Consider the following 11,874-nt stretch of genomic DNA (forward strand, 5'->3'; position numbering starts at 1 on the left):
TAAAGTGAATATCCTCTTGTCTTTTATTTTCGATTTATAACTTTTACATGTTACTCCATAAGTGGATTAATTAATGCAATTGGTATTGAATACCACAGTTACTGTTTAGCATAAAGATAGCACCTGCATAAATACAAACTTTTACTAAAATATCTCCCATAATACTCAAAGAAATGGTATTGATTTACTGTATATTAACAAAAAGTGAAGTGAAGATAGCTAAAACTTCATGCACTCCTTCCATTGTTCAATGAGGTCAGTCTCTTGAAGTTCTTCAAGAAATTTTTCGTCAACTCTCTTGGACTGCTCTTCAGAAAACAAAGATTTCCAATCTCCAACTTCACCTTTACGTATGAATTCCAATTTCGGCCTGTTCTTAGGGGCGTTCAATTCTATTATATACTTCATTAAATACTTCCTACCCTCGGGAATTGAAGGGTCTTTCAGCATATCCGAATAAGCATCTGTTGAAGTGTACACTTTATTGATGACTTTCTTCATGGCATCGAACTCTATGTGTTGCAAAATGTTGTGCAGGACTGCCGAATCCTTCTCTAGAAGGTCGATGTAGTCTTTCCCAAGAAAACGGGCAACATCTAGAACCACTTGAGGACAATCTTTTTTCATAGTCTCAAAAGTGGTGAACAAAACGTTGCTATGTTGACGGTGCTTGTATCCGTCCAACACATGACTGAAGTAACTGTTGAATTCCACCTCTTCTTGCATAAACAGCTCGAATAAGTCATCGAATTGACCATTCCAGAATTCATATCCAGCGTTCCGTTTACAATGATAGAAGTAGGAGACGCAACAGTCTTTAGGATTTCTTGCAACATAGATGTATTTTGCTTCAGGATGGAATGAAAATTTGCTGAACGGAAGGTGAGTCTTGATGGCGCCAGGTCGAGGCATTTTTTCGACTTCTTCGTTCCCAATCATTTCAATAAACGGAGATATCCTGAAGAAATCTTTAGGGTTTTCAAGAGGAACTCCTTTACGAAACAAGAGTATGAGGATGTACTGCATCCAGGTGGTACCACATTTTGGAAAAGTTACCACGAAAATATCTTCAGGACGGGCCTTATATTGTAGTGCCGATCGACAACAGTCGGGTGAAAAGAACTTCGGAAACAGAACGCCATCTATTTCTTGAAGCTGCAATCGCTTGGGAGCTTCCATGGTTCACCTACAAAAGGTCATACTTTAGACAAGTTTGTTTGACATGCAACAAAAAATGTGTACTTGAAATATATTAATCTAAACGTTTTATTTGGAATAAACGAAGGCGATGTTTTTTCATTGTAGATGAAATATCAATGTGATGGGGGGAATCTGTTAAACAACCAGAGCAAAAATTATATTAAAGCAACTGATATAACATGCGAGGATATAAGAATATATGAACATAAATTACCTTCATAACTCTACTACTCGTGTGTTCTTTCTTGTGGTTATATCAGTTGCTTTTGTTCATTATTGTTTAGGTGTTTATCAGAACTTTCCATCCCCCGCCACTCGTATTTGTTTCCAGAACTTTTTATATTAACAGAGAATCATTAAAAAACAAAGAATGAAGGCCTATGTAGAACTAGTGTAGTGTAGTTCAGTGGAAAGGAGAGTTTGTAACATCTGCGCTAAGCCGCTTGAAATTTCAAGTCTAGTTGCTGACAGGAGGAGAAACTTTTTCTTACCATATCTTCGACCGGTTCCCGAGTTAGTCGATCTCTGGCACGGGCAAGCGGGTTTTTCGTCCCTTAAACTTGAGAAAATCGACCTTACAATTCACATTATTTCCATAGTAACATATTCAATTTGAGTTAGGTACCAAGATATGGCAGCACTTATTTGCCGGTCTCTTCATCGGTGGCCGCTTGTGATTAGTCATGGGTCAGCTATCTCCAATTGGCTACCGGTGGAGATCGACCTGTCCACTCAGTCTCCAAAAGTTAGATAGAGCTAAAACCGCCTCGCCTACTCCATATACAGGAATAAAAGTTAGCATATTTTTTTTCACTTATTATCAGTATGGAAATTGCTAATAAAAAACTAAATGAATAAAAAGTATTAATCAGACTTCTGGTTCAAGGCTATTTTGACTGCAGACATGTTATTTTAAGCATATTAGTACCTGTAAGATAAGTTAATTCTTTTTTTTAATTTATTCTGCGTTTTTCTTGATTAATTGCCGTATTTTTCATATATTATTATGCTTTTTTTCTGGATGTATTGCATTTTGTGCAATTTTGATAATTTAAGATAATTTGTAAAAACTGAATCGAAAACTCCTCAGAATAATACAGCATTAAAAGCAAAGCATAATGTAAACGCAGATGCCGCAAACAAGAACTTTTGTCCCATCCAGCATTACAACTTTGATATGAATCTCTCACACGAAACAAAATTAATAAAGAATTGACCAGCGAGTAAGAAAAGGGTCCAGAAACCTTTAAAAATCAGAGGATAAAAAAATAAGCAAAACAATGATAAGCAAGAACGCGCTGAAATCAATTAGATATCCGTGAATACTACTACTACTAATAATAATAATATGGTACGGGAATTTGCTCATTAATTTGCATTTGATGGCGGATCTTCATTGGAGCGAAAATAATCAAAAACAGTTTAATTATTATTACTATTATTATAATTATTAAAATTATTATTTAAAAAATAAGACAGTTCATATGATCCCAACGTGAAAGGCCCAACAACGTTTGCGAGGGACCAGAAAGCTCGACTGGAATTGGTGCACGAGGTGGGCTTATTGCAGTATTTCCCAAAGTTTTTTGGATCATGCCCCACCTCAACGCCTCAAAGATTTTGATGTCCCCCCCTCGCCGACAATGGTCAATGTTTTGAGTATATCAGTGATGAGGTGACGAATGCAACATCATTTTCTAATTTCCCCCAAAAATATTCAAATTGCCCCCCTGTGGGGCGTACGCCCGACGTTAAGAAACACTGGCTTATTTTATCTCATTCTTATGAAGTCTGCTTTGGAACTGTTGATAACTCCTTGCACTTGTTTTCGGCTGTTGTGTAAGCAGAATGAGAAGCTGGAGGTTTCGATTTAAGCCATTGAACATAAGCTGCATTTTTATCATGGAATGCTGAGGTACGTTTTGGAAGTTTACAATGGAGCTGGAAATGAAGCTTTCATTCCAGTGAAAACGATTTCGCTGGTTGGTTCAGTGCAGATATTTGGATTGGGAGAGTGAAGAGAATAATCTGACCATGGAAAAGAGCCATAAAAATTCGGATCATCCTAGTTGGTCAGAGTTGCCAAGAGGAAATCAGGCGTTCACAGTGTATTTAGAGAGAGAGAGAGAGAGAGAGAGAGAAAGATCGATCCAGAGCATTGAAAGAATGATGAGGATGTCGTGGAATTCTGGTTGTAGGTTAACTGTTTGTGATAGATCATGACTGACGGCAAATGATATCAGATCAAGCCTTCGGACTTGATCTGATAAACTGGAGAGGTGGGGGTAGCGCAGTTTGTGTTCAGCATGTTAAAGCTTCCTAGGAAAAAAATCTCACAATTTGGGTAGTTTACGAAATCAACTTTTAACAATAAGTAGTCAAAAAAGGGCAGCGTTTTTTTAGAGTTAGGGGAAAGCGAAGCAAAAAATGAAGGCTATAAAATCAGGTAAGGAGTTTGAGCCATCGAAAAGCGGGGATTCCAGGTATGATAGTCTATGGCAAGGAATATCAGATTTAATTAATCTTCTTCTTCTTCTACGCGTTATTCCCGCTTCCCATGCAGGGTCCGCGTGTTACTTTAGATGCGACTTCTTTGTTAATACTACTCCCAACCGACCCGTTGCCTGGTCTGCCGCTGGGGGATATATTTTTGACTGTAGAGGTGTATGTTCACGGGCTGTTTGCCTGTTTGCGGGATGAAAAACGCCAGATAAACTGGCGGGAAAAACCCTACTGACCGCGCCCAAGACCGGCTAACTTGGCTATGCCTGAGGAAGATCCTCAAATTCCTCATGTCTACAACGGGAATCGAACCTGGGACACTCCTTCCCCGAGCATATGGTTGCGAAGCGCAAAGCCACTAGGCTAACCGCGCGGTTTCAGATTTAATTAATGAATACGTTAAATTAAAGATACCAAGAAATTATATACTTCGTTTAATCCTTTATCCAAGTGTAAGCAAACAAGTTTGCGCCTGAACTATAATCATGACTGGGGCAACCAGTGTATTCCAGAGTATTTTAATAATAAGGTGTGACACCTTTTGGCAACTCGTATATGAAAATATGACTTCTGCACTAGTTCAACCTTAGTATCACCTCTGGGTCTGGCTCCCACTGATGACACCTCAATAAAGGTCGAAACCGATCTGGGTAGGGACCCTTCCCATAATTCATAGGATTATACATGTGCGCAAGGAGATGTGCTTTGCATTATGGGATGCTAAGGCAAGTGATGTGAAGTCATAAACTTCTACATACGAGTTTACTCAGTCCTGAAAATAGTTTAGGCACAGACTTGTTTGCTTACACTTGGAGAAAGGATTAAACCAAGTACACCCTTGTCCAAAAAGAAACAGAACTTTTCCAAAATACAAGAAACTAGTGGCGTCACCTGTGGTATCGTTTTCTTGTCGAAAGCTGCAAACTTCATTAGTGTTGTGTCAACTGTTTATGGCATTTGTTTCATTAGAAGCCGACTTATAGTGCCAAGAGTGGCAGTGTCACTCTGGCCACTATAATACTCAAAACACCACGTTTCGTCACCAGTAACGATCGTTTCAAGAAAGTTTGAGTCCTTACGAGCGGTTTTAATGAGGTCCCTGCAGTGTTCAATTCGATACATTTTTTGGTCGTCGGTGAACTTGTGGGGAAGAAATTACAAATTCAATTTACGAAGTCCGAAACTCTCGATCAAAATGTTGTGCACAGTTGATTTTGGAATCCCCAATTCATCTTCAATCAATCTCACGGACGATTTCGGGTTTTCTTTGATGATGTCCCTCACTTTTTGGATGCTAACGTTGCTCGGTCCGGACAGCCCGGCTTTTCGTCGTCCTCAAGCGTCTCACGATCACTTTGAAATCGCTTATACCACTCGTAAATTTGAGTACGGGATAAGCATTCATCACTGTATGCTTTTTGAAGCATTTGATGCATTTCGGTAAAACGTTTACCAAGTTTAACACAAAAGTCAATCGCAGTTCTCTGTTTGCAACTCATTTCCCGACCGTTCGTCAAAACACACTGTCACTATAAGTCGGCTTCTAATGAAACAAATGCCATAAACAGTTGACACAACACTAATGAAGATTGCCGCTTTCCACAACAAAAAGATAACAGGTGGCGCTACTAGTTTCTTCTGTTTTCGAAAAGTTCGGTTTCTTTTTGGACAGAGGGCGTATATAATGTCTTGGTATCTTTAATTTATAGCATAACCAAGTGGAAAAACTTCCATTAAGAATATGTTCTTTCCATTTTTGCGGAAAGCGTAATATAAGATGTAAATAGAATAGTTCAGATGGACTCTAGTCCACTTTTTTAGTGTCTTCAATTAGAAAACGTATATCAGATTATTGGTGTCTGTAATTGGTGATTTATATCATCAACCTTAATGGTGATGCCTCGAATGCGGATGAAATGTTTTTATTTGAAGAAATTTTGTTATTGCTTTAATTTAGATGTTTGGTTGTATTTTTCATATTTTTTTATTTGTTAGGGGAGATTTTTTTTTATATCCACAGTTAAAATAGTAATATTTCATGGAATTAGGGACTGTGCTTGTTACTTCCATACAGGGAATGCTTGGACTGCAATAAAAGTGTGTCTCAAACGATTATCCATTTACGATAAGAAAGATGATAAATGCACTATGAGATAAGATACGAAAGAATTGCAGAAGATGTGAACGGGAATGAGAGAGTGAAACCTGTAGTCTATTACAGAGATATGACAGTTCTCAGTTACGAAAGAGGGCTAGGTAGCAAATGACTTGGTGCGCGGGAAAGCTAAGGAAATAGACCGCAGATGTAAGCATACGAAATAGCCACTTGGTAGGATGTTACGTCTATTGAGAAATACCAGGAGCATCGGGAACTAATGAGATGAGTTTGTTGCCGCGGTGAATAGGTTGTGGCCTAAGATTGTGGGCATTAGTGAAACCTGGCTGTAGCAATGAGGTGTAGAAACTGGAATCGGGTGTAAAGGATACAGTATTTTTAGCAGATTATTTGAATCAATTTAGAGTTAAAAACTCATGAAAGCAACAACAGTAATAACGTCCTAAGTCACAGTGAATAAGAGACTAATAATATGAAATATATTGAGGAGTTTTGCTACAGACCTGACGTTAGTTTCTGGGGACTATGAAGCGCATCGTCAAATTACCCTGATTGTTACTAAACGAGTAATCATTATGGGTGTCCTCAGTTATCCGAATATTGATTAGAAGAAAACAATTCTTTAGATATGATGGAGAATGGAATTAATTGCTGAGATACAATTTTCTCAATCAGCATGTGAAAGAAGGAAGAGAGTTCAGATTTGATGATAGCATCAGGGGAACATCAATTAATGAGAATACTGTTTTACTTTCTGTTGGTAATAGAGATCAGGCTGTACTGACCTACGAAGCTGAAATGTGTGATAAACTCAGGACAATGCTTTGCGTGTTAACAAGGTATCTGTTACTGAAAAGGATGGATGTCAGCAGTGCATGGGAGGTGGAGAAACGATGCTTAAAGGATGCAGTGTGAATGTGTTCCGAGAATAAACAGGGTGAGAGTGAACTGGATATGCAACTATGAGCAAACGATCCGTTAAAAGAAGTTGATATGGAAGACATATCGCGAGAATAAGAGTGAAGGAGTTATGAAGTGCATGAAGTGGGCCAGAAAAGTTAGGATTACTGTAAGCGAAGCAAAATTGCAGTATGAAAAGAAATCGGTTTTCCAGGCTACCGGCAACCCAAAAGACGTTTATCGTGAGTCCATGTTATGGACTCACGATAAACGTCTCAGTAAATATCTCACAGGATTGCAAAAAAAAAAAAAGAAAAAAATCTGATGATGCAAAACTTCTAACTTCTAGTTTCTAACCTACCAGGATCTCTGGAGGGGTTTGTGAATGCGAGTGATATATGATAGTGATAAGGATGCCAGATGGAAATAACATGGCTGTTAATTCAAAGTTAGTAAATATAAAATAATGCACTTTGCGGTGATGAGATTCAAAAGTCATATAGAAAAAGTTGCAAATACAGCTCACAGGATAATCGTCATTCTGAAAGGATATGGAAATTATTTTGCTTCTTTACAACGCCTTGATGCGAACACGCATGGAATATTCTGCGCAGATTTGGTCTTCTGGATTGTGACAGGATAACGACGCTGTTGAAAAGGGTACAAAAGAGAGTTACAAAGATGCTATTTAGATTACAGAATAATGAGGACAGATTAAAATTTTGTGAACTGCAGAAACTGGAGAAAGAGGGGTATAAACTTCTAAAAGGGTGTCATAGATTATCAAATGATGAAATTGTTATTATATGGAAAGTGGGAAGAGGGCAGTGAGGCATCGTGGAAATTATGTTTTCTCACAGTGAGTGAGAAAACATAATTTCCACGAGAGAAATAGTTTGGCTTAAAGCAGTAAGGACATCTGATGTGACATCCTTCGATGAGTTTTTGTTTTTGTGTAGGTCTCCAACAACATCAACAATAATACGTATTAATACCCTATTAAAATGCGAGTATTAAATATTAATACACCGTGACACCTCCAAGGAGTCCAAAGACTCATCGAGAGAGGGCATCTACTCTACAACTCTCTGTCTCCACCACTCACTCAATCCACCAACTACAACGAACCGCAACCACACCAACGCCCACCACCAACACTTTCACAGACAATCATAAAACGTCCATGCCCAAGGATTCGAAGACGCATCCTTCAGGCTGGAGAGCAGATAAGTTAACCATTCGGCCAACCACGCCGGCATATTATCCTACTTAATTCTGAGTATTGTATTAAATATATGCAAAAGATATTACTTTACACCGAGAAGCTTTCACATTTTGCCTTTATATAAAACGATTTAAACAAATTCTTACTAAAGTTGCATAACAGAAATTATTAAAGCATTCTTCATTAGCCATAGCGAGCCTTGGATTGAAATTCATTCACCAATCATTTTTAAATGAATTAAAAAGTAAAACTAAAAAAAAAATCAAAACTTTATTATTTATTATAAAAGAGTTTTGCAAACTTTATACACTTCTATAATTTTAATGGCTAATATAGCCTACTTTCGTTTAGGAGTGCCCCCCCCTTTTTTTACAGTGTCATTGGCTCTTTATACAAAATTGTAGGGCATTACAGAAGTGTTATAAAACTAATATATGAAGAATAAAAAGGAGGCAATTTGGACATATCTTTTTGGATGTTGTTTTCTGTATCCTTATCCCGGCGATGTGCCTTCATCTGCTGTTAAAGAATGTTTTTTTTTTGGGGGGGGGGGGGGGGGGGAAAGAAAGGTGGGGTGTGAGCCGACGAAATCACCATCCTGAATAAGGGGGTTAAACTTCTTAGAATTTTTTCCACTTAGTTAGACTATAATAAATTTAATTTAATCCTTTATCCAAGTGTAAGCAAAGTTTGTGCCTGAACATAGATCTGAGGCAACTCGTGGTAAAGGGGGACTAAGCTCTCATCACTTGTCTTAGCATCGCATAATGCAAAGCACATCTCTTTGCGGACATACATAATGCCATGCATTATGGGAAAGGTCACTACCTAGACCGGTTTCGCCCTTTATTGAAGTCTTGTCAGTAGGAACCAGACCCAGAGGTGGTGATACTAAGGTGGACGGTAAATATGACTTCTCCATTACTTCTACCTTAGTATTGCCACCTCCGGGTCTTGGTCCCACTGACGAGACCTCAATAAAGGTCAAAACCGGTGTGGGTAGTGACACTTCTTTTAATGCATAGCATTATACATGTTCGCAAGGAGATGTTCTTTGCATTATGGAAGATAGTAAGACAAGGAGCGATGACAGCTTGGTCCACCTTTACCACGAGTTGCCTCAGTCCTGAAGATACTTCAGGCGCAAACTTTGTTTGCTTATACTCGGATAAAGGATTAAACTGAATTTATTATGGGGTTAAACTTTGCGTTATCCCCAAAACACGTTCGCCAAACGAAGACATTATTATCGAAATCCAAGGCGGTTCACACCCCGTTACTCCCACCCCTGACTTTTCCCCTTAAATCCCTCCTCTTCCTCCAAAAAATAATTTCTATCTTCAGATCCTTCTCTCATACCCACCCCACCCTAAACGCTCTCTACCCATCCTTATTAATAATAATATCATGCATAAATATAAAAAACCTGGTTTTTTCAAATAATTCCCCCACATTATTTTACCCCCCACCACCACCAAAAAAAAAAAAAAAACTTTCTTTAACAGCAGATGAAGGGACAACGCCGGGATAAGGAGACAGAAAACAACATCCAAAAAAGTATTTCCAAATTTTCCTCCTTTTTATTCTTCATATTAGTTTTATAACACTTCAGTAATGACCAACGTTTTTGGATGAAGAGCCAATGGCACTCCTAAACGAAAGTAGGCTATATTAGCCATTAAAATGATAGTTTATTTTAGAGGAGTAACATGGGAATTTTTCCGGAAATAATACCTATTTATACACTTCGTTGTTTTAATTCAATGAAAATGGTGGCGCCAGTAAGGTCAAGTGAAAAGTTAGTCACAAGTCAACTTGAATGATGATCGTCTGACCTTGTGAAACACTTAGGCCTAATCTCGTCAAAATGACTTTCATTCCGAAAGATTTTAGCGTCGTGTTAAACAAATAAAAATGCAGACTTACCTTCGATTTAATTTGTTGCCAGTTCTAGTTTAATTAGATACTAAGAGTTAGTACTTTTTCAGAAAAAAGAAAGAAGTACTTTTCTAAATTTGTTGCGTACTTAATTTGAAGTCCGTAGCTTGTCACTTCACTGTTTCGCTTGTTGACGGTAGGCGTGGAGATAATACCCGGATAGTAACGTGTTTCGCCCCCTAGCGGTTGTTCAAAAGAAATGAACAGGAAGTTAAAAGCGAAGGAAAGTTATGTTTTGCTAACTACTTTCGTGTGTATGTAGGTTATCCTGTGCATTGATTAGCTTTCGAAGAGGTATTGCAAATTTATTTGCTTGAAATACAACTGCATCCTTATACGCCATGAAAATAGCATAAACTTAAAAAAAATAGGATATAAATATTTATAAAGAAAACAATTTGAAAATGGATTAAAATTAATATACATGGAAATAAAATCGAAAAAAATTAACAACACACCTTTTTTTTAATTGCTTAAGACTAATACATAAATTATGGTAGAAGTGATTTCTAGCTATAAATATAAAGAAATAAATAAAAAGCGTGAACAGAAACTAAGACTGTTATAACCATTAGATTAAATTACTTTTAGCACCAAATTCTTCTCATCATAATGCATTCGGGGAAAAACATTGAATCAGCAGGCACGACTATTTTAATTCTTTATCCGAAGAACGATTTTTAAAACAAATATTAATTTTACCCTGCCTTCGTAGCTCAGTCAGTATAAACGAAGTCAGGTCTTCGGTCGGAAAGACCTGGGTTCGATTCCCCTCGGTGACATGAGAAACCTTTATCTGGTCTCTTTTGACGAAAGCTGAGTTAGCCGGTCGCATACGATGGGTTTTTCGTCCTCCAAAACGGGCAACTCGGCTCGTAAACACACGCATCTACAGACATTAGACACTCCTGGAATAGAATTGACAAAGCTATTCAGAGATTTTCGGTTTCAAATCGTAATAGGCGAAGAAGCCTAATACGTTTCGACAGGCCACTAGGCCTAATAGGTAAAAAGAAGATAACTTTATACTATTACTATAATGTTATTTTAATACTACTGTACTTTTATTTTAAACAAACATTATTTTCAAAATTTATCTGTGCATTTCAAAAATTATGAGATTTCTCAAAAAAAAAAAAAAAAAAAAATATATATATATATATATATATATGTATATATATATGTATAATGGACAGAAAATGAGCACTTAGCTGGTGGTGCCATCTCGCGACAAATTGGGAAATTATAAATGTTTATTAGTTTCGAAAGCTTCCCAGCAAGCAGAATTTGGAGAGGGCGGGGGGGGACATGCTTACACAAGTATCCTTTACAGAAGGGATCGGGAACCATTTTGAAACAAAGAGCCATTCCACCAAAACAGTTAATTAACACAACATTTTGGGAGCAGTAACTTCAGTTCGATTTTTCCTGGTGTCTCAAAGTTGCAATTAGTTCAAACTTACGTAAATTTGTTTTTAATTCAGCACTTCCAGATATCAAATACCACTTGTATAAATTTTTTATATGTTCAATAAATAAAACAACATTAAGTTTGATTAAGTTTTTAATCACAAAATATGTTTAAGTAAGTATAATATTGCAAAAAAGTCAGAATTCGTATTGCAAACAGAATTAGTCCGAACAAAAATACAATGTTATGTATTTTAATAGATATTTGATTGTTTTAATTTAAAATTCACTAATGACACTTTTGATTTGATATAATCTCAGCCAATTTACTTAAATCTGGATTGTATGTCGTGCACTTTTTAATGGTAATTGGGCTTTCAAACTTTCGTCAGTTAATTTGTTCCTATACTTATTTTTAATGTAATTCATCGAAGAGAAAAATTGTTCGCAATTGTACATTGAACCGAAAAGAGTCAAAACCCCAAAAGCAAGTCGCCTGTTATTTGAATAATCAGTTGGGAAAGAATTCCAAATTTAAATATAATTTCCTGCGGTGCTTCTTCCGTGGTTTCCTCATTTTCTT

The 11,874-nt window shown here is 37.2% G+C and overlaps 1 protein-coding gene across 1 annotated transcript; it reads right to left on the reverse strand.

The window, feature by feature from the left end:
* LOC150105200 (sulfotransferase ssu-1-like) lies at positions 1 to 10,030 on the reverse strand. Its single transcript, XM_090395531.1, has 2 exons — positions 9,870 to 10,030; positions 1 to 1,186 (listed from the first exon to the last, which is right to left on the reverse strand). The coding sequence occupies exon 2, from the start codon at positions 1,177 to 1,179 to the stop codon at positions 220 to 222; it is 960 nt and encodes a 319-aa protein (XP_090251657.1). The 5' UTR covers positions 1,180 to 1,186; positions 9,870 to 10,030; the 3' UTR covers positions 1 to 219.
* Positions 10,031 to 11,874: the final 1,844 nt, after the last annotated feature.

Source organism: Typopeltis vanoorti, chromosome 7, assembly GCF_054136105.1.
Source record: "Typopeltis vanoorti isolate ZY-2024b chromosome 7, IOZ_Tvanoo_1.0, whole genome shotgun sequence".
Classification (NCBI taxonomy): Eukaryota; Metazoa; Arthropoda; class Arachnida; order Uropygi; family Thelyphonidae; genus Typopeltis; species Typopeltis vanoorti.